Source organism: Aulonocara sp. 'chitande type north' Nkhata Bay, linkage group LG22 (assembly GCF_057382095.1).
Source record: "Aulonocara sp. 'chitande type north' Nkhata Bay isolate Kocher_YH1m ecotype deep benthic linkage group LG22, A_spYH_male_GT1.1, whole genome shotgun sequence".
Taxonomy (NCBI): Eukaryota; Metazoa; Chordata; class Actinopteri; order Cichliformes; family Cichlidae; genus Aulonocara; species Aulonocara sp. 'chitande type north' Nkhata Bay.
In genome coordinates, this window is record NC_141364.1 from 27,571,992 (window position 1) to 27,595,062 (window position 23,071).

The window sequence follows — 23,071 nt, forward strand, 5'->3', positions numbered from 1 at the left end:
CTCAGCTGTCTGTTATTGGGAGTTTGATGGGGGTGGAGAGGGTGGAGGGGAATGGGGTGTGCCGCAAAGGTCCTTTTAACACCTTTTCGTGGCGTTCATCAGATGCAGGAGGGTAAAAAACAGAACAGACGAAGCAGCTCAGAAGTGAACTGACTTAAAGCTGGGTAATAAAACGGTGAGAGCACGGAGCAGCCAGTGAGGAGCAGTGATGTCATTGCATTTCTGTTATAGCTGGACTGAGCCAATAGCAGGACAGTTTCAGAATTAACCCTTGTGTTGTCCTTGGGACATTTTTGTCCTCTGCAGAAATCTTTTGCTATCAAAAATGTGTTTTTTATTCATCAAATGGTCTGAAAATAACAGTTATTCAGTACTATGCTATGCATGATTGGAATAAGTTTTAAGTAATTTGTTTTATTTATGGGGTTTTTATTGTCCTCGGGGATGAAAATGTGCCCAAAGTACAAAGTGTTGCAAAGAGCCGTATTTTCACACCATACTGCTTTCAAACATCTTTGATCTTGAATCACTGATGTGTGGGGTCAATGGTCTTGCTTAAAGGTCATAACAACCACAACAACAACAACAGGCAGCCCAATGAGGAGGCAGGTGCTCTACATTCAATTCAATTGTATTTTTACAGCGCCAAATCACAACAACAGATGCATCAAGGTGCTTCATATTGTAAGGTAGACCCTACAATAATACATACACAAAGTATGCTCACAAGCCTCCATTGCACTGGAGGCTTGTGAGCATACTTTTTTTTTTTTTTTACCATGTTGAGGAAAGGAATGACCAGTAGAGCAAAGCATATATTGTCCTCTAGTATAATGAGAAGGACGAATCAACTTTCAGGAAGATCCAGGGTTAGAAGATAAAGAAAATATTGTCAATATTTAGAGCACATGCTACCCTTTCTCTGAAAAAGCACATCACCCTCCTGCAGAAGTGGAAGAAGGCTATGAAGTGAAGGAAGTGATGAAGAATCTGAACTATGTTCAAGTAGGTTCTCATCAATCCAGGACATGGTAGTCTGAGGAGCTTGGAAAGAAAGTGACTGGGCTTCTTGAAGTTTCTTGAATTTTCAGAATGTGAAACTGAAATAGAAGATGTGTCAGAGGACTACACATCATCCATTTCAATTATGATGAAGATCAAGCAAGAAAGAGGAGTCAGCTGAGACAGGAATATTTGCAGTAATGTGAGGAAACACTGATCTGGTCTTCTATCCTTCCCAGTGACAGACGATGCATGACTCTCTCGTGCGTCAAAGAGAAAGACAATCTACCACAGTCCAAGCACATATGCCAGGTCCCATACTCCTTCAGTGGCTTTTCTACTCGAGTACTGAAAGCATTATATACAATGTATTCTGCTTGTATTATGCTTTTTAATTTTCAAATGCCAATGGATGCATCAGAGACCAAGTTGGGGTTCAGTAACTTGCCCAAGGACACCTTGGTAATAACTCCAGACTAGAGCACACAGAGATTGAATAAGATAAAAACATGGGCAGTATGTGATGCCAGGTACAGCTGTACATGGAGTGTATGATGGCAAACCGTCTGGCCGCGAGTTGTCCCTAACATTGCAGAAGGTTTCCAAAAGAAAACAATCACCAGTAACACCTTGTTTACTTCATATGCCCTTGGCCTGCAACTGCAGAAAAAGAGCTGTCCATGATGGGACCAGTACAGAGGAATAAACCTGAGCTTCCTCCTGCACTTGTGTCAAATATGGACACGCCTTTGTTCTCATGAAAGTTTGCCTTCACTCAGACCCATGCCCTGGTGTTCCTACCATGCCAAAACAGAAAAATATCATGTAATGAGTCAGAATAAAGTTGAATAAGACCTTGAAACACAGAGATGAATGATATTTTATACTTACTGCTTTATAAATAGTCAAACCAGTTGAGGTCATTTTTGAGCCCAAAGGACAACAGATGTGATTATTTGCTGCCAGTAAAAAACTTGAAGTAGTTTAAAAACAGCTTCCCAAATTAACTTCGACATATACCCGTCTGTGATCATCTGTTAAAGCAACCAATTTTGGTTGTGAAAGGATAATCACAATAACTGATGATTTTATTTATTTTGTTACCTGAAAACACCTGAAACATTTCGTATAAATGAGGTTTTATCAGACATATGGAATAAAGAAATAGTGTCAAAGTGTTTGAATTAAGTTTTAATTAAAAGTGGGGGAAAATCCACTTTATATTAATTAAGTATCAATCAAACCAGATGGGGACATTTTTGACCCCTGAGGACCACAGGTGTGATTATGTGCTGCCATTTAAAATTTGTAAATGATTAAAAAAACCATTCTCACTAAAAATCAACATACAACACTCTGTGGTTATTCAGATAGTCATAATAATATAAACATTTAAATACTTTATTGTCTCATTTTGTTTTCGCTCAAAAACAGAGTATACTTCATGTAAACAAGGTCTGGTGGCCCTAAAATGTAAAATGTAGGGTAAATTTTGTGTTAATGTGTTGGTCTTAAGTAAAACTAAAGTGTAACACTGAATCGATTGAAAATTTATACTTTATACTTTAAAAAACACTCAAATGAAATGGGGACCTTTTTTCCCCTGAGGACCACAGGTACATGGAAATCGAGAGGACATTATGACGATTAAACATCATATCACAAACTGCCCTGAGTAGGTTTAATATGAAGCCTGGTGTGGTCGGCTGATCATTACATTTCATGAATTCTCCAGTGTTCAAAGTTTTTAAGTTATGTGACCTCTGAAATAAAGAAAAAATACAGGGTGTATCAGAAAGAATCATCAGATTTCAAAGTACTTGAATTCTGCAACTGTTCATGGTAACCATTAAAACACATACAGCTTGAAAGAACATATTATGGAGTTTCACATGGTTCCTGGTGTTGCGCTAAAAAGTGATTTCTTATTTACCAAAAAACCTGCAGACCTGCTCACCATATGGGCTGAGTTTGACTGTCATATTGACATACGCTGTGTGTCTGGAGGGGACACATTTAGCACTTATGAACATTGTAAATCTCTGATATACCCTGTATTAAAAAAAAAAGTCAGTGAAAATGTCCAGATGTCTTTAAAAACATGAAATGAAGCAGGAGGAATATGGAGGTGGTCTTCATCTGGAAACCTGAAGAATATGAATGTAGTGTGGTTAAGTCAGCATGGCCCCACCCTCTTTGTGATAACTAAGCAGTTGTTTACCATGTAACATAAATCCTGTGTTATCAGAAAGAAACCTAAATAATGAAACATAAGCATGGGATCAATGTTGGAAAAAGCTCCTTAATCCAACAAAAAGTCACAGGGTTAGAACGGTCTGTGATATATTAACAGATTCATTGATACAAAAAAAGTGAAAAAGATTGTTCCTAAAATCAAATTCTTAGATCAGTGAAGGAGAAAACAGATTATGAACATGTAAAGGTTCCTAAAATGTGAGAAAGAAAAGATACAAAATAAAATGTCTTTTTAAAAGCATCAGACATCCAAAAGAAAACAAAGTAGAAATAAAATAAATTGAGAGCCACGTAAATCAGATGATTCCACTGTAATTAAGGTGGACTACACCTTTAACAGGTGTGTGGTGTCATTGGCTGCTGCTCAAATACACCTGAGAGTGAACCCTGTGTGATAAGTTGAGCGTGTGCAGACAAACTATCAGGTTGTTCTGGAAGCCTGAAGGTGTGGATGTGAGGACGTGCTGCCCCCACCTGAATGTTATATTGTCCATGAGGTGAGCAGCAACAGGCAGAGTAATACAGAGATCTTCTGATGTGACTGTTTCTGCTAAGTGACAACTTTGACTTCAGCTACATTATGTGTATATAGAGTCTTCAAACCTCTTTAGTGTTTACAAGGCTTTCAAATGTTTGACTGCAGGACTTCCACACCCACGTTTTGTGAAGTACAGCCTCTAAATAGTTCCTGTTCCTGATAAGTTGAGCACACGCTCAACTTATCACACAGGTTTAACTTATCACACAAATAAACGGTTTGAGACACTTGGTGCACAAAGCTAACTAAATTCTAGTCCTTCAGTGCCTCTAAAACCTTCTCAGTCACTCTAGGAAATGTACATGATTTGTAATCAAAGTTTAATTGCTTTCATGAACTTTGTGTGCTTAGTCCTTGGTGAGTGAACCCAGTCAGGTCCAGTTCAGTGGTTCCAAAGATTGAGAGATGCTTGCCAAGACATCTGCCCTTTTTTTTTTTCTTTTTCTCAGCGTCCCTGCAGCTTCAGAATTGCTGTAGATCGGGGTGTCCAACTCGAGTCCTCGAGAACTACTGTCCTGCAACTTTTAGACAATCCCTGTTCTGACACACCTGAATCAAATGAATGGCATCAGGCCTTTGCCAAACTTGATGACATGCTGAGGAGGTAATCCAACCATTTGATTCAGCTGTGTTAGAGTAGGGATGCATCTAAAAGCTGCAGAACAGTAGCTCTCAAGGACTCGAGTTGGACACAACTGCTGTAGATGAAATGGTTCTGACCAAGAATTAAGATTTTTCCCAGTAACATGTTCATCAGAAGGTTGTGACTACAAAGTTTAACACAGCCAGCTTTGCTTTGCGCTGGCAGCTTAAACAAACCCAAACCACAGGTGAAAATAACAGTATTGTGAAAGCAGTTATCAACTCTGTTAAGCTGGGCTCTACTTTTCTGCTTTGTATCATAAAATTGATCATATGGCTGATAAACATGTTAAATTATTTTCTGGTCTTCATGTGAATCGCATGAAGCGTGAATCTTTTTTCCACTGCATGCATAAATCAATATTTTGTACACCAAACATGTAAGGTCAGCAAGACGTCCATGTGAATGAACACTTAAAAATTGCTGCAAGAAATTAATGTTTGCAGCTCTGAGTATGCATTTTTCTAAAATTGATAGTGATTTTATTTAATAGGGTTGAAACTTTTAAACCTCTCACAGGATTAGAATTTTCTCAAATGGTGTGAATGGATGATGGGATGAGCTTGAAGGGAGAAAATTATTAAATGGTTATTTTCCCAAACCATGAAGTGTTAAAAACCAGTCATTTAATATGTGATGTCACCACTGTTATGCAAAATAGAGATTAAATTGTACTTCAAAATAATATAGATAGATAGTGGAAATGCCCCAGAGTGGTAAAATGGAATACCTGAATTGCTGTGAATGATTTTATCTAAGCATGTTCAGGGCTGCCATTTGTTTCTAGGGTGATGGCTGCACATTAGAGCTGAAACTTTAATGTATGCATGCATCCAGTTTAATGTTTCCTGTCCCACAGCCTCAGGAAGGACATGTGATAATCACAATCATGTTCAGGTGTTTGTTATGTTTGCAGAAATATCAAAGAGACCACCTATAAACAACATTTTGGAAGGAAAGCACCATGTCGGCCTTTAAGCCTAGATCTTTGCAGACTCTGGTTCTAACCCCGGAGAAGATCCCGAGTTTCTTTCTCCTACCCTGCACGCCGCGGCCTTATCCGGTGTCCCCGGAGCGGACAAGACTACTTTCTCATCATGGTGGTGATAGTGAGCGCCCCCCTGAGAACCCACCTAGCCCTGCATCCTCTCCCAGATTCCACACACCCCTACCAGTCATTCACCCTCACAATGCCGCTGCAGTATCTGCGGACGTAGACATGGACCTGACCACACGTGCAGCTATGTCGCTGTGTCACGTGCCGAAGGTGACCACGCCCTACGGTTTCCGCAATGTGTTGGCTGTGAGCCCCTGCACACGGCGACGGGAGTCCCTGTTTCATCGGAACAGAGGAGACCCCCACACTGTATCTGACCCAGCAGACCTTGGTCCTGGTCCCAGTCCTAGCAGGCGTGCTAGGACTGCATCCCTGCATCCAATGAGGACTCTGGGTCTGCAGGTCATTAAGGCACTCCAGAGACCTGCAGCTACTCTAAAAGCTCTAAGTCCTGCAATCCAAAGGACTACCCCCAAGTGATGTCACATACAACCACACTCATCTGATAGGTGGAGCAGATCTGAAACTGCTGCTGGTTTTAAGCTGTTTTAATAAAATGTTTGAATTACACTTTAGTTTCCTGTGTGTCTGAACAAGATTACTAAAGACTGTTCTATGCTTTTATTGTGACAATTCTCAGCAGGGAGAAATATTTCCTCTTCCTGTGGAGGAATTTAATAGTCTTGGAGTACACAAGCCTTATTTGGCGAATGTGTACATGAAATGATCCAAGCAGAAAAGGATAATGATAAATTACAAAAACCCACCAAAAAGTGTCTAAATTGAATCTAAATGACATTACTGGGGCTCATTCCAAATGGACTGCTGGTACTTATGAAAAAAAAATAAACATTTCCTTTTCCTCTAATTCAACAACCAGAATTGAACAATAATCAAAATGTTTCTACAAACACTCCTGATTTGTTCAGTATGAAAACCCAAACATCCATATCATCATATTCTAACAAATTCCTTTAAATCTGGTTAGAACCAGAGTCTGCAAAGATCTAGGCTTAAAGACCGACATGGTGCTTTCCTTCCAAAATGTTATTATAGGTGGTCTCTTTGATATTTCTGCAAACATAGAACAAACACCTGGGCCCTATTTCAGGAAGCCGGTTTAGAAAACTCAGAGTGAAAAACGATACTCAGGGTTGAGTAACCCCGAACTGTCCAACTCGGAATATTCGGTTTCAGAAAGGCTGATAACAATTAGTTCAATCAATGCGGAGTTGCTTTAACCCCAAGTTAAACGCGCGCACGAGGATACATAAAGCCCTGATTAGTGGAGCACAGATTACGCGAGTCACCATGGAGACGGAGGGAAAGAAGGTGCGGTCGACGTATTTCACAGCGCTTGAGGCCGAAACCCTGATGGCAGCATATGCCGACAGCATGCACATCTTGCAGAAAAAAAGTAACACAGCCGCAGCTGCAAAAGAAAGGGAGCATGCATGGCAAAACATAGCCGACAGAGTCAATGCGTGAGTGTTAATTTAAACATTGATCTAGGGATTTCCACCCATTTAACACGTTATCTTAGTATATGTTATTCCATTTTTTATGTCATACATGTTATTTTGTGATGTGATGTGAGCGCAGGTGCAACCCAACAGGCCCCAAACGTTCCTGGCAGCAAGTAAAAATGAAATATAAAAACATAGTCCAAACAGGTAAGGTGTAATTGTATTATGAGCCATAGTGCTTGGTCTGTTTGTCCCATGTAAATCAATTGCAGTTAGAGGCTACATTAACTTACCGCCTGTAAGCACTCATTGAAATTATCTGAGCACATTACAAGTACACATTTGCCTACTCTGTATGCTCAAATGTGTGCCGTCACAGCCAACAGAAAAAAAGCGGAGGCCCGAAAAACAGGTGGGGGTCCTCCACCACCACCACTCACAGAGGCTGAGCAGTTGGCCCTCAGCCAAAACAGTGGGCGCCCTGTGGCCGAAGGCATCTCTGCGGGGACATCCTCTGAGTCAATAACCCCACAGGGCACAAGTGCCTACATAAGAGGTAAATTCAAAACAATACATGATGTGTATACATCCATTCTTCACAGTCACCTTGACCAAAATGAACTATGTCGTAGTGAAGTCATTGTCCTACTGTCAGAGATTTACAGTTATCAAACAGTCAGGTGAATAAACAACACTGAGACACTTGGAGACTGTTAACGTGCTGCACGGGTGAGGGCTCAGGGAGAGACTCACTCACACCGAGCTGCAGTAGTTCGTCTTTATTTATAGCATAGCAGTGTCCTTTAATTTTGCATACATGTGTGTGTGTGTGTGTGTTAATCTCTCACAGGGTGAACTTCCTGAGCGAGTAGTACATTTTGTTCTTTTCCTATTAAGAGTAACATATGAACATATACTGTAATGCAACATAAAACTCATAAAAGCGTTTCCACCTTAACACCTACTGATTTTGCCTTCCCTCAGTGTCGGTTGTCTCTGAGAGCATACTGACAATGAGGTGTATGGTGATTGGTATGTCTGGTAATTGCCAGTTGCGCCCACATAAGTCATGAGTGACCTGTATGAACCCCATATTCTTCCAGTTGATGGTGATGGTGTACTGCATCTGGTGCAGCCCCCTGTTGAGCCAGACCAACATGCAGTTGTGAGTACTCGTAATACTCCACAGACTACATGTGTCAACAGTAGAACAGCAATGTTGTTAAATGTCTCCACCACAGGCATATGATGACGAAACAGTGACAGCTGTTACAGAGGAGGACGCAACAGAGACACACCATGAGGTTTACAGCGTACAGTGGAAAATATAACAACTGACTACAATGTGGTACTATGATAACACCATGGACTTACTATGTCCCTGGCAGAGTGATGCTGGAAATGAAGAGGAAGAGGGTCCAGCCACTCCTACAACAAACCTGTCCACAGTAGGATGTTCAGCACTGATTTACAACCAACCTAAGTAGGCATGTACTATGGATGCCAATGCTATGTCCTGTGTTGCAATAGCTCCCTGTGAAGCAGCTGTACAAGACATATCTGGTCAGGAAAATACAGAAGTGCGACATGGAAATGGTACACCTCAAGCTGCAGATCCAGAAGTCCAAGTTGGAGATTGTACTGCTGGAACAACAGTTAAGGGTGGGTGGAGTGATCAGAGATGGACGAATCATGTCAGTGTTTGTACAACATACTAATATACGCATTTATACTTTGTGTACAGGACATACAGGGCGACCAATAAAGCCAGTTGACCACAGAATCTGTGTATTTGTCTTGTAACATGTTGAGGTGACGGGTCACAGGAAATGGTTGTGGCATATGGTGTCTCTGACTGCTCTTCCATCCTGTACGTTCGTGGGTGGGTCAGGATGTTCATCGTGTGGATCACTGCTGATGTCTGGTTCAGCTGGACAGTGTTCACCTCTAATCGTGGCAATGTTGTGAAGAATCACACATGCCACAATAATGTCACATGCCCTTTCTGGGGCGACCCGGAGTCTTTGCAGGCACTGGAACCGGGCCTTGAGCATTCCAATGGTCATTTCAACTCTGGCCCGTGTCCTGCAATGGGCCAGATTATAACGCTGCTGTGGGCCCGGTTCAGGGTCAGGGTAAGGGGTGAGCAAATAGGGTAAACATGGGTACCCCCTATCACCAAGCAAGTGGCCAGTGAACTCTCCTAGGACAGAAGAATACATGTCAGTGCAAACGTCCCTGTGGCAATTGGTCTCTGTATATTTCACAGTAACTTCGACCCACCATGTCCAAATTTGGTGCTCAGTGTACATTCCCGGAAGATTCGTGAGTCATGTACAGAGCCTGGCCACTTGGCTTCCACATTTGTGATGATGTTGGCAGCATCACATATGATCTTCACAGTGCAGAGAACACAAATTAGCATCCATTACTATGATGCCATCACTTGTTAGTGTGAAATGCTACAGGGAACTATGTACCTGTACATTGATGCTGTGGAAAGACTTCCTGTTCACATAGTCTCCTTCATTTACTGAAGGAGCAATGATTGGAATGTGAGTGCCATCTGTACAGCCAATCACGCCTGGGAACCCTGGAAATTAATGTACCATTTAAGTAGTAGTTCAAGTATCACCACATCATGCATTGGGTTTTGTTCATCCTGATACCTGCAATTTTGTGGAATCCCTCTTTGATAAATCTTGTGGGTCTGTGACCGGGGAACACCACAAACGAGTGCAGGAGACGTTTCAGTGCAACTGTAACATTCCTGACTGCCCGACAGACGGTAGCCTTGGAAACGTGCTCAGCGTCACCAATATTATACAGAAAGCTCCCGTTTGCAAAGAAACGGAGTGCAGTACAAAGAATATGTAATGGACTGAGAGCATGTCCGCGATGTGTCACATGCGCAATATATGGCCTGAGGATGTTATTCAAATAAATTATAGATTGTGCTGAGAAACGGTAACGTTCGCACAGAAAATCATCAGGGAATGATAAAATGTCCAAACGCGCTCTGATCACTCTCTCCCGGCGGAGAGCTCTGCGGAGAATTTGGGCTTCAAGATCTACTGGCTCTTCGAGGTAGGGGCACGCCATGTCCGACACTTCCTACTGTCAGGTTTCCGACAAAGAGGCGGAGACAGTCAGGGTTAGTTGTAGTAAACCTGCTAGGGGGCAGGTTAGCTTCACGGAGTGTGTCGTCATAGTAACTCACTCAGGCTTCATCTGAACTCGCTTTGTGAAACCGAAAACCCAGAGTTTTCGTTAACTCAGGGTATACTTACTCAGAGTTTGCACTAAACCGGCTTCCTGAAATAGGGCCCTGAACAATGTGGAGAGGGTGTCCTCTAAGTTCCTCGGCACCCACATATCCGAGGACCTATCCTGGTCCACAAACACATCAGCCCTAGTAAAGAAAGCCCAGCAGCGCCTCCATTTCTTGAGGGTTCTGAGATTGAACAGGCTGCAGACTGAACTCCTAGAGTCCTTCTACCGTGCCACTACCGAGAGTGTGCTGGTGCACGCCATCCCTGTGTGGTACGCTGGTTGCACAACAGCTGACAAGAAGAGACTACAGAGGGTCATCAGAACTGCAGAGAAGGTGATCAGCTGTCCGCTCCCCTCCCTGGACTTAATTGCCAGCTCAAGATGTCTCTCCAGAGCCAGGGCAATTATAAAGGACCACCTCCATCCTAACCACCACCTCTTCAACATCCTGCCCTCTGGAAAAAGGCTCAGAACCATCAGGTGCAAAACCAACAGACTAAAGAACAGCTTCTTCCTGTGGGCTGTCAGAACTCTTAATGCAAACTAAGAGTGTGTAAAGACTTCCCCAACACATCCACCCTGACACTGCTGCTGATCATCTATGTGCAATATCTCAGTCTTTCTATGTTCTGTGCAATATTTTTGGCTCATGTGCAATTATTTTGGTCCCAGTCTGTTTCAATGTTTCCTACACATACACCATGTATATAGTTCCACTCACATATGTATACATATACACTGTTTTTTATTTTATTCTATTTATTTAATTATTTATTTATTTTCCGCCTTCGTTGTATATTGGTTTCTCTTCTTCTTACTTTAGCACCTTTGTGGTTCAGCTACCCAATTTCGCTGTGCAAGAAACTGCACAATGACAATAAATGACAATAAGGCTCTCTAAGCCTCTAACAAGCCCTGAAGTATGTAAAGAAGCCCTTCGTTAAAAGTGCAGACTTAACTGTTCAGCTTCAACGTCAAAAAATCAGCACACAGATAAATATTGTTGGCTTAAATTTAAACTTCTTTCATTTGGAGGTAATAAAGGAAGGGACAGATCTGGTTTGAACTTTGATAGTTTCCACACCTTCTCTTTTCTCAAAATACAATTTTTCTTTTAACAGGAAGAGTAATAAAATCCCAGACTACCAGTTACAAAACATTTACTGTCAAAGGTAATCGTAAATTCTGTGACTAGAAAAAACAGTGTTAGAGGAATACTATATCATTATTTTCACCAGATAGATTAAAAATGGCTGTGATGGCTTTAACTCCAGTAAGGGGTAGGGATTTTTTTGATGTTTTCCATTTTGTTAAGCTGAACTCTATTTTATCCATGCTGCTTTTGATCATTGTGCATTAGTTTCTCCTGTAGGTGTCAGAAAGTCAGCAAGGGTTTGTTTTCAGTAGTCAAAAAACTGCTGCTGTTCTGGAGCTTTTGGTCACATCACATGACCTTGATGATAGACGTATTAAAGTGGACCAGTTCTGGTTCTCCTTATTTGCCATTACCCACCTCTGGGTGAGGGCAAATAAGGGATGTTGATATCAAACATGAGCACAGTCCCAATAACGAGGTCAGTGTGTGAGCCAAATTTTCAGTCTGCCCTGAACAGTTTAGTTTACCACAGTTTCTCCTACTCTTGGATCAGAGGATGTAAAATGGATAATAAACACAAGCCTTTGAGAGGGGCAGCAAAGAAGAAAATTCTTGTTTCAGATGAGAGCCTCCTTTTAAAGCTCCTCTAGAGAGTCCAAAAATTAAAAGACAAAGCTGAAAGTGATCGGGATGAATCAACTTTGATAAATAAAAACCATGATTATACTTTTGACAAAAAAAAAAGGAGAAAAAAAAGCTGTGTGCAGGAATGCGGGAGTGAACTAGAGCAAGGTCAAGAAACAAGCTCTCACAGATAGATGCTGGCTTAGGGTCATGAAACTGTGTAACAGGTTAGGGAAGGCAAGACTGTGTGTGTGTGTGTGTGTGTGGGGGGGGGGGGGGGGGGGGGTGTCCATCCCTAGGTGAAGCTGCACTTGATGGAGGAGAAGAAGAGAGCCATTAAGGGGGTCTAAAATCTAAACCACGGCCCTTCTCAATGGTTTTTGACCAATCGGGTAGAAGCACATCTCTTTTATAAATATGTGTACCTCTAAGTTAGGGGCATCTCTCTTCCAAAAGTTGGTTACAGCAAACTACTGCAGACTGTGGCTTTCTAACTCGAGAGCATGAATTATTTTGCTGCTTGAGGCAGGCTGGGAAAAGAGAAAGAATTGGATAAGATTCGCGACTGGAGATTTTCAGCAGGACCTCGGAGGAACGCTGTTCATTCACTCATCATCATAAATAACTGAAAGGTGATTAGACACCTGTTGGAGCCCACTGCTTTTGAACTCTTTAGGGTCCTCCATGCCTTATTTGCTCCTCTTGGTGGAGCTCTGCAGGTCAGTCAGGCAGTTCTGCCTCTTGAAGCAATGACCTCTGCCGGAGGAGTTAAAGAGCTCCAGCTCTGCTGGTGGATCCAGCCCATCCACGTCAATTAGGTACCTACAGACCAGGTACCCAATGTGGTTCACGCCATAGGTGCAGTGGACTTAAATCAGCTTGTCATTGTCCTGGCTCTCATTCAGGAAGTGCCTCGCTTCCCATTTGAAGCTCAGGATGGAGGCATCAGAGGGAACATGGTGGTCTTTGATGAAGATCTTGATGTAAAAGTAGGACTGCAGGATGTCGATCAGTTTGTAGTACCTAGTCATGAAGGTCCTGACTCTCCAGGTCACAGACTGTTTAAAAGGCACTTTGAAGGCATTGAATCAAGTCCCAGGGATCCTCTGACCAGCCACTGGTCTGGCACATCCTTCTTCTTTTTCAGATGGGACATCTGCACAGCTATGACGTTTATACTCCCATCTGAAGCTTTTAGACCTGAAATCTGTCTCATTAGCTGCCCTAAATAAAATTAAATACCCCCCCCCCCCAACACTGCTTTGAATGAAGGTGCAGTTTTAACATTCATATAGTGTGAGCATCATGCAGCATCATTGGGAACATTATAAGAAATCCAGACCTCTCAGATCACTTGCTTTCTGTCTCATGTCAGAGGTAAACCCGAAAAAGCAGTGCTAAGGACAGTAGCATAATATCCACTCCACCAGCCCATAATGTCCTTCGCAAATAATGGTCAGCTCTCCAAGCATAAAAAACGAGTCCAGAGGTTTCTGTTCCCATATACTTCCTACCAATACGATATTGCAGTTTTTATTATTAGAAATCCAGCTCCAGACTCTTCTGATTTTTGAAATCTGGTCATGATGTGCCTGTGAAACGTCAGAATTATTTTATTAAAGATTCTTTAATAATCTTTTTTAAAGATTTATTTTATTTTATTGTATTAAAGAGTAACGGTCAGTTCGACAGACGTTAACACTATGTGACAAGTTGGATGGTGTCTTCACTAACCTCTATATTTAAACTCAGTATCTGCTTGTTAATGGTTCTGGTACATGCAGAAATTAACAGGAGACGTTGTTAATTGACAATTTACCTAAAGCTTTATTATTGAAGCTGTAGATCTCTGTGAATTAGTGAAGACATTTTAAATTGAGGTGTTTTTGACAAATTTCGTGTCACGTGATGCATTGACATTTGAGGCGTTTACACGACACTGGAAGAAAAGTGAAAGCTGGACACTTTAAACTGAAACCTGAATAATTTTACACCTTATTTCTCTGTCGGACGTTTCTGTCGGATTTTAGCTGGTAGCATAACAGCAGCTGTAGAGTCACATTCCGGTTCACGCAGGAAATGAGCGTCCGCCTCCAGTGACGCTTGCCCGGCGATCCCGGAAGTGTCTCGTCCTGTTTACATTCTGCTCTTTGTTCGCTGCAAAATGTCGAAAAAGCGGTCCGAGAGCCGCAGGCTGAAGGCCACCATCGAGCAGCGGATGGCGGCGGCCGCTCAGGAGATCTTCCGGCTGCTGCATGAACGCAGCCGAGCCGAGCTGCCGGAGCTACGGGAGCTGCTGGTGGAGCGGCTGTCGGCGGCCATCGAGCTCATCCTCAACGCGTTCGAAGCGAGCAGAGCGGCCGAGAGAGGCGCGGAAGATCCCGGTGGGGAGCGCAAAGGTCAGTGTCCACATTCAGCACCACACTGCAGCCTCAATTAGTCCCATTTACTGGCGCGCTCACGGTCCTCCCCCAGATCTTTTAGTGCTCATTCTTCTGTTTATATACGACAGATCTGAATGTATATGTATAAACTGATTTTCAATGATAACTTTATCTCCTTTCTGCATTTAAATACTCCGAATACTACATGGATTTATTGAAGTATTTGCACACAGTGCTATCAGGAAACATTACCTGTCAGTGTGGGAGTTTAGCCAGTAAACACATCACGTTTATTAGTTTCACATAAGTAAGTACTAAACTAACACGAGGCTCAAGAATGCTTGAGACTTCGTTTCAAATTTAGGATTAAAATACAGACCGAGCTGAAACAGTGTTGATGTGATGATGCTGGAATAAAGGAGCAGACATAAGAAACTGTGCAATGACAGAAGGAGACCAGATGCATGAAGATGGAAAAAGATGCTGGAGATGGTCCGAGACAAAGAGATGTTATGTGGTCCTTTCTGTACTTCTAGAGCAAAATAGTTCTTATTCGTAAGGGCTTTAAAAAACATTTAATTCAGTTCAATTCAATTCAGTTGTATTTATAAAGAACTGAATCACAACAGCAGTCACCTCAGGGTGCTTTATATTGTTGTAAGGTACAGTCGTGAGTGCATGCTCAAAATCATCCATCCATCCATCCATCCATTTTCATCCGCTTTGTCCGGGGCCGGGTCGCGGGGGCAGCAGCCTAAGCAAAGAGGCCCAGACCTCCCTCTCCCCAGCCACCTCCTCCAGCTTATCCGGGGGAATACCAAGGCGTTCCCAGGCCAGCCGAGAGATATAATCTCTCCAGCGTGTCCTGGGTCTGCCCCGGGGCCTCCTCCCGGTGCTCAAAATCAACAGAAGCAAATTCACGATACACGGAAGAACTACAAATTACACTAGAGCACTGCGGACTGCTTCGGAGGCATTTATCACCGACCCTTGCTACTAGATCTCGCCCACAGTGGAAATGTCTCAGGCGGTGTGAGAGGAAACAGAAGAGGGGTAAGCGCGGAGGCATCCGGAGTAGGTTAGCGGCTAATCCACACAAACCCGCTATTCCCACCATTGAACTGTCCCAATGTGCACTCCCCTGGACAGCAAGCTGGATCAGGCTCGCTTACTTTGGTCCACTTCGAAGTCAATGAGGGAGTGTTGGGTCTTCGTGTTTGTGGAAACATGGCTTAACATGTTTCCACATGTTAACATTCCCAAAAGCGCCATTCATGCACTTTTGGAATGGGGTAGGGGGTAAGGCTCATGGAGGGGAACTCTGTGTTTACATCGATGATGCCTGGTGCTGCGACCCTGTTGTGGCTTGCAAACACTGTTCACCTCTGCTACTATGATCATCAATTGCAGACCATTCTACCTACTGAGAGAATTTTCAGCCATACTGTTTGTTGCTGTTTATATCCCTCCCTGCTCCATTAACAACAATTGGAGTGAGGCACTGAATGAAATGTATCAGCATGTCAGTGAGCAGCAGAAGGCCCACCCAGATGCTTTTCTCATCCTGGTGGGCGATTTGAATCATGCAGACCAAAAGACTGCCCAAACTGGAGAAACACGTGAAAATTCCTATACGGGGAAACATGTAATGTGGCCTTCAGAGCCGGGGATGAGGTGAGCCTAAGAACAGCAAGGGCAAACCTGTCATGTAGCATCGCCACCTTTTCACTGATTCCTCCACCCCACTTGCACACAAACTCTTGCCCACGAACACTTGGATTGTGTTGGACACTGTTGTTTATAAAAGATTGTATTGTATTGTGTTGTATATAAGACTGTTGTTTTATTTTTATCTCTATATTGTTTTAGTGCACAATGAGGGCCATGGGAGCATTTCAGTTTTAAATTCCTGTGTATGACTGTACATATGGTGTACAGTGCTTACTTTGACTCAATCAGATGACCCCCCCCCCCCCCCCCCCATGAGTAAGCACTTGGCCACAGTGAAAAGGAAAAACACCCTTTTAACAGAAAGAAACCTGTGGCAGGATCAGGCTCATCGAGGGGTAGCCACCTGCTACGACTGGTGGGGGGTGAGGTGAGGAAGACAGGACAAAGACCCACTGGAAGAGAGCCACAGATTAATAATAACTAATAATTAAATGTGAGTGGTGGTAAAAGCTTTGTCTGCAGGATAGAAATTATCAAATTAATGTGTGGCTTTACTTGTGGTTCCTGCACTATTGTTCCTTTGGTAAAAAAGCAACTGAATGTATTAACAGATGGAAGTTTAAGCATTACTGCAGAGTTTTATTTTCAGCATGACAGTGATCTCAAAAAACACCACCAATGCAGTAAAAACATACTTGGATGGAAAAACATGTACTGGAACACTATCAGTAACTGGTCTCTCCAAATCCCGCGCCTCAACATTACTGAAGCAAACTCTGATATAAACGTTAATGTAATATACAAAGTTCAGGTATCAGTAGTTCAGTAAATTTAATCCCACGACAGCAAGAAAATGATTAATTTTAAACTACAGCAATGACAGGAAACAAAAGAAGCAAAAGTGTGTGCAAAACAAATCAGGCTTCTGGCGTGGACCATGCAGAAAGGGCATCAGAGGGAAAGTATGGGCGGGGCTAGTGTTTAGGTAACACATAAACCTTTAAAAAAAAAAGTGATAGAGTCACATGATTTAAATAATCACATGTCATGTATTTTCTCTCCAGAGTTGTGTTTGTCAGTTGGCGTCACGAGTCTCTCTGACAAGAAACGTCTGAAGCCAAGCAACTCGATAGACAACCAACTGAAGGAGACTCTGCCTGGCACATCCTCCAGACCACAGACCATCTCTGAACTGGATCGCCAGCTGGCCTCTCCAGATGATCCAACAGGAGACGAAGAACAATGTGAGAACGACAAGCAGTTGGTGTCTCACCTTTGCAGAGTGTGTGGGAAGTCCTTTGACAGGAAAGGCTTTCTGATGAAGCACGTGGAGAAGCACTTGAAAGAGGCCGACTGTCTGTGTGGTCTGTGTGGTGAGCGTTTTGAGTCCAGTGATGGCCTAATGCTGCATCTCCAGATGCACCGTGACAGCACCAAGACATGTGATGTCTGCGGCAAGAAGTTTCCCTCAATCCGAGCTCAGGAGATGCACATGAGGATGCACACTGGAGAGAAACCTTTTAGCTGCGTTGTCTGCGGGAAAGGCTTCAATCAGAAGGGCAACATGGTAACCCACATGAGAATCCACACGGCAGAGAAGCCATTCACCTGCAACATCTGCCACAAAGAGTTCAGTCAAGGCAGCTCGCTTGAACGACACATGAAAGCTCACGACGGACAGACACCGCTCAGCTGCAGCTTTTGCGGAAAAGAATTTGCAAAGAGTGCTGAGCTGAGGCGACATATCCGGTGCCATGGATCAGATGAGCAAACGACCATCAGTAGCCGGCACAGAAAACCCAGCCTGACCCCTTCTCACTGCTGCAAGGTCTGCAGCAATGCGTTTCACAACAAAGGAAACTTTGTGAGGCATGCAGAGACACATCTAAACCACCCTGATTGTCTCTGTGGCATCTGTGGAGAGCGTGCAGAGTCCTCTGAGAGTTTGCAGCTGCACATCCAGAGTCACAGAGAAACAAGCCGGATCTGCGACATTTGTGGCATAAGCTTCAGAGACATGGAGATCCACATGAGGACACACACGGGCCAGAAACCATTCAGGTGCAAAGACTGTGGGAAGGACTTCCCCAGAAAGGGATCGCTGGAGAGGCACATGAAGCTGCATGCTGGTGAGCGGCCGTTCATCTGCGAGTTCTGTGGGAAGACTTTCATAGAAAACACAGTCCTAAAGAGGCACATCAAGAGCCACATGGGAGGGAAACCACGAATATACTCCTGTGAGGTCTGCGGCAAGAAGTTCACCATGAGCCAACACCTGGATGTTCACAAGAGGATCCACACTGGGGAGAAGCCATACACCTGTAGGGTGTGCGGGAAGAACTTCAGGCAGATCGGAAACCTGGACTCTCACATGAGGATCCACACGGGTGAGAAGCCATTTATCTGTAGCCTCTGTGGGAAGAGGTTTCGCCAGAAAATCTCACTCGAGACACACGAGAGGTTCCACAAGAAGGAGAAACCCTACAGCTGCCAGCTCTGCAATAAGGGCTTCGTACAGAAGATCGACCTGAAGAGACACATGCTAACTCACACAGGGGAAAAACCCTACAGCTGCCAGGAGTGTGGGAAGAGGTACCAGGAGAAACGCTCAGTGGAGTCACACATGAAGGTCCACAGGGGAGAGCAGCCTGTCAAAGACTGTCAAAGACAGGAAGTTCAGCCTGACTTCATCCAGCTGTGAGCTGCAGACACAGCTCCTGTTAAGTCCTCAGTTTGAGAAGCTGTTGCTTCATGAACATGTTGAAGTATATTTATGTTCCCATATCTTCAGAGATGATATAGACAGAGTGTCAGCTGGACAGAATTGAAATTACCATAAAGATCTGAGCTTCCTGCCAGACAGTGTGGCTGCTTTTATGCAGAAATATTTGAGTTTTTTTAAAATTAAAACTACAACAGTCAAGATTCCAGTCTATCACTTTTAAATCAGCTGAATGAAATGTGTAAAACTCAGGACAAGGAAGCTTCACAAGAGACAGCCCGCCTAAAAGAAGTATCCTTCAGGGGGCGGCACTTTCTGATAGTCTAGGAACAGCAAGGGTGGAGGCTCAAAACTTTCGAGCTAAAACTTTGAAACATGCATTAAGAAATTAGTTAACAATCGGTAATTTTTACAAATGACGTATTCTGGGAGCTCCACAGATAGAAATAATTTCTAGTTTTCAGTGTTTTTAACAACTGAGTTTTTCTCATATTATTTCTTGGTGTTTATGGAGCAACATATTAAACATATAAGGATGCTGGTAAACAGGTTGATTGTCCACAGCTACAAATCTTAAAAATGAAATAAAAAAAGTCTATTTTGGATTTTAGGTTGTGTTTAAGTTTCAAGTGAATACAGTACATAAATTAGGGCTGCCACGATTAGTTGACTAGTCACGATTACGTCGACTATCAAAATTGTCGACGACTAATTTAATAGTCGACACGTCGTTTGAAGCTTTGTAAGATCCCAAAAGACACAGGAATAAGTAGTAGGATTTAAGCGTGTAATAACGGACTGAAACAGAAGATGGCAGCACTGCATGTACAAGGATGCCAGCTGCCGTTAAACCCCGAAGAAGAAGAAGCAGTGTCCGGTATCGTAGCTGTGTCCAAATTCAGGAACCGCATCCTCCTGTGCCTGCATTTGTAGGCCGATTACGTTACAGCGACATGACGAAGACTGTCCAAGTTTGAAGACTCCGACAAATGCGGCCGACAAATGCGCCCTTCGTTTCCCCAGATTTGAAGGATGGGTCGGGTGTATACTTCGTGGCCCTACCTATCCCAGAATTCTTAGCGTGGCCCTGCTCAGTTTCCAACAATGGCGGCAGCTAGTTAGTTTTAATATTACTCTTATTATTCTTTCTGGGTCACAAAATAAACGTTTAACATATTTTCAGGCGAGAATGTAGCTGTGTAAACCTCAAATATCTGCTCAGTTTATCAAGACACCAGATATTTTCAAAAGAGCTCCGAGGTTTTCAGAGACGTCTGTTACCCACCAGCTCGATAGCTAGCTGGGGTTCAAGGCTCACTAGAGCCGGTGGGGAAATCGTTTTCAAACCCACTGCTGTCTTTCGCTACTCAGGTTAAACATGATACATAGTCATTTAGATAACTTAAAAATGTTATTGTTTGGCTTTTTTCAGTGTTTTATTTGTTCCTGAGTAAATCGGTTTGGCTGAGATTAAAGTTATAATTTTTACACAGCTGAATAAACGTCAAGCAGACAACTGATTATCAGAAGTGTGAGACGCTCGAGAATATACTCCGGTGTGCTGTTATATTTTAGATAGCAAGGAGCACACGGCTGAGTTTATCAAACTCCACTGAAACAATCAGCAAATGTCATTAAAATTTAATAAACTATCATCTTGTCTTTATTTTTAGTTAGCACATACCTTAAACACTTAAAGCTGTAAGCTAATGATAGTTATATAAGAGCAGATGCTGCTGGTGCAATCAGCTGTACGTTTTACGTCCAATGGATGACGATCTGATTAGTCGACTAATCGCAAAAATAATCGGTGACTAGTCGACTATCAAAATAATCGTTGTGGCAGCCCTAACACGATTATTACAAGTATGTATTCATGTACTGTTGTGACCTTTTTATTCATACAAATATTTCCTACCATTAATTTGAATCTGCTTCTGTAACTATTTATTTTTAGATTTTTACAGGAATTATTCCATTGGTGGAGTGAATATAATCGAAGGTTGTGGGAAATATGTGCATGTTCGTGAACATAATCAGCAGATTGTGTTATTTTGCAGTGAACTGTAGCTAGCTGAGCTGAGCAGCTTCAGAGTGTGTTGTGAAGTCCAGAGGTTTGAACAGGCAGGCAGGCATTGGGCAAACTCGCTGCTATTTATAAAATGTTTGTAGCCCAGTGACTGGATTCATACCTGACCAGGTGTCCCTTTCTACATCCCACACATTCAGCCAGTGTTCCACATTTTGATTTTCCTGCATTTTCATTTTTTTTGTATCTCACAGGTTTGGACATGGCAATGCTTTCCTCATGCTAACTTAGAGGCTAGAATGTCTTGTAAGTCGCTACAAAGAATTGGTATGAATATGATGGAAACTACCCAAAAGAAAGAAGAAACTGAACCAACAACACAAGCTGACAAACTGCTTCTCCCTAGGATGAAGCCAGTGGGAGGCACTGAGTCTTGTGATTTTTTTTTTTTTTTTTTGTGCTATTTTGCAGTTTCATACAAGGATGCATTAGCATCATAATGAGCTTGAAAGAGTCATATCAGCCCATGGATGTACCCCCTGAAGCCCCACCTTGGAGAGAGTGGAGTGGGAATCTGACAGGTGGATTGGAGAAAGGTCTGCAGGGATGTGGTGTAGACAGAAGTGAGTTTTATCCTCAGATATGACTACGTGGGTTGAGGATACCAGCAGCAGGAATGAAATAAAATGAAATTTCTGTCTGTAATTTAAATAGCTTGGTCACTTTAAGGCCAAATGGAAGCTTATACAGCAAGCAACTGACAAGATCAGCAGTTTTATACAGGATAAAGATACGTTCCCATGCTCAGTCACCATAAACGCACAGTAAGTTATTAGAAACTGCTAGTCCATGACCGGGTCCTCACTTCACCTGCTGCTTGTCGTGTAGAGATGTTCAGGAAATTTGGAGCTACTGTGTGTGTCACCAGTGTCTTTATGAATAATTATCCTTTCATTTGATTAAGATCTTGCTTTTTTTTAAATGGGGTACTTGTCTTATTTATAGGGATTGTCATGTCTCACCAGAGAAGAAAACAGGTGATTCATCAAAAGACTTGCTGCAGAACTAGAAAAAGGAGAAAAGAAAACTAAAAATAACAAGAATTTATATTACTGACAAACTTTATTAACAACCTGACTGCATCCAATGAGCTCTAGCTAACAGCGGCACCTGTGTCAGGTAAGTCCAAGGTGAGTGACAAACAGCAGCTCAGTGATGACCTAGTCCTCTGACAGTAAACTAGGAGGACAGAATCTTGCTCCATCTGGCTGCTGCTCATAACGGAGCCAACAAGGCAGCTGCTGGACCACATGAGGACTATGGATTACTGTGGACTCAATCTGAACCAGATTCCTATTTCTTTAAACTTTATTAATAAAGTTGCAATTATTCAACAAACAAAAATGACAATCAGTATAAAGTCAAAATATATAATCCAAGTATAATTTTTCAAAATTTATTATTAAGCAGTTTAAATTTCAGGTAACTAACTGTGCCATGCCTCTTCCTCTGGTCCATATGCCAAAACAGACAAAGCGCTCCGAACCCAAGCAGAACACACTTTTGTTAGGAGACACAGAAAGAGAATATTCATATCACTGGTTGAGAGTTTGGGTGAAGACTGCAGTTTAAACTTGGTCCCCCTGGTGTGGGTCCATCCCTTAGGTCATCTTGCACTTTATGCAGCGAGCTTCTCCCTGTGATAGGAAGAAAACTCTCCCCACTTCACCATGGCAACTGTCTCTTGTTCTCTGGCCAGGCCTGTAGAGAGCAAGAAAGATGAGGAGAGGGAGAGCTCTGCCAGAATTGATATCTTATAGTTTCTGTGCTTTGCTGTGCCATATAGAACAGCATCCTATCACAACCCGTACACAATCCGTGGGGCGGTGTCTTCTGTTTGTTTGTGTCTGTTAGTATCAGAGTGTACCAGTCTACTTTCAATGCTCTATTCTACAATACCTAAACATGTGATCAAAATTATGAGGTAGTTTAAAAATAAATAAATTCTACCACATGTGATGCTCCTCAGCCTCACCTGCTCATCATTGAATGCGCAACCTTTTTCTCATGGCTTTCTGATCAGTTGATCTGCTGACTCACAGGCGGTTTACTTCTGGCTAAAAATGTCCCGCACAACCAGAAAGTAGCAAGGAGACGCCGGTGTTGTGCCAAAAAGTGATTGTCTGCCAAAAACTGATTTCCAGTGTTTCTGTGTATTTTTTATGTGTAATATCTTTACGTATGTTCGTAAATAGACTTCGGTGAACAGGGGATACAAAGGGGTTACATAAAGAATTAAAACATTATCTG

At 42.7% G+C, this 23,071-nt stretch overlaps 2 protein-coding genes across 4 annotated transcripts; both read left to right on the plus strand.

Moving 5' to 3' along the window:
* The first annotated feature begins 3,632 nt into the window (after window positions 1–3,632).
* Window positions 3,633–6,066, plus strand: LOC147304372 (C2 calcium-dependent domain-containing protein 4A-like). 2 transcript variants are annotated; one of them, XM_086279434.1, is made up of 2 exons: window positions 3,633–3,755; window positions 5,356–6,066. In XM_086279434.1, the coding sequence occupies exon 2, from the start codon at window positions 5,404–5,406 to the stop codon at window positions 5,974–5,976; it is 573 nt and encodes a 190-aa protein (XP_086135560.1). In that variant the 5' UTR covers window positions 3,633–3,755; window positions 5,356–5,403; the 3' UTR covers window positions 5,977–6,066. The 2 variants fall into 2 exon arrangements, with proteins under 2 accessions (XP_086135560.1, XP_086135561.1); XM_086279435.1 differs by having other exon boundaries at window positions 3,645–3,755; window positions 5,337–6,066.
* A 7,956-nt stretch (window positions 6,067–14,022) lies between these two features.
* Window positions 14,023–22,893, plus strand: LOC147304373 (uncharacterized). Of its 2 annotated transcripts, XM_086279428.1 has the most exons (4): window positions 14,023–14,354; window positions 17,075–21,384; window positions 21,767–21,798; window positions 22,864–22,893. In XM_086279428.1, the coding sequence occupies exons 1-2, from the start codon at window positions 14,120–14,122 to the stop codon at window positions 18,709–18,711; spliced, it is 1,872 nt and encodes a 623-aa protein (XP_086135554.1). In that variant the 5' UTR covers window positions 14,023–14,119; the 3' UTR covers window positions 18,712–21,384; window positions 21,767–21,798; window positions 22,864–22,893. The 2 variants fall into 2 exon arrangements, with proteins under 2 accessions (XP_086135554.1, XP_086135553.1); XM_086279427.1 differs by lacking the exon at window positions 22,864–22,893 and having other exon boundaries at window positions 21,767–22,724.
* The last annotated feature ends 178 nt before the right edge of the window (window positions 22,894–23,071 follow it).

Excerpts from the sequence above, each read along its gene's own strand:
- LOC147304373 (XM_086279428.1), top strand. The coding sequence starts at position 14,120 with ATGTCGAAAAAGCGGTCCGAGAGCCGCAGGCTGAAGGCCACCATCGAG. Across the intron at positions 14,355-17,074 it reads TCCCGGTGGGGAGCGCAAAG|AGTTGTGTTTGTCAGTTGGC; the intron begins GTCAGTGTCCAC and ends TTTTCTCTCCAG.
- LOC147304372 (XM_086279434.1), top strand. The coding sequence starts at position 5,404 with ATGTCGGCCTTTAAGCCTAGATCTTTGCAGACTCTGGTTCTAACCCCG.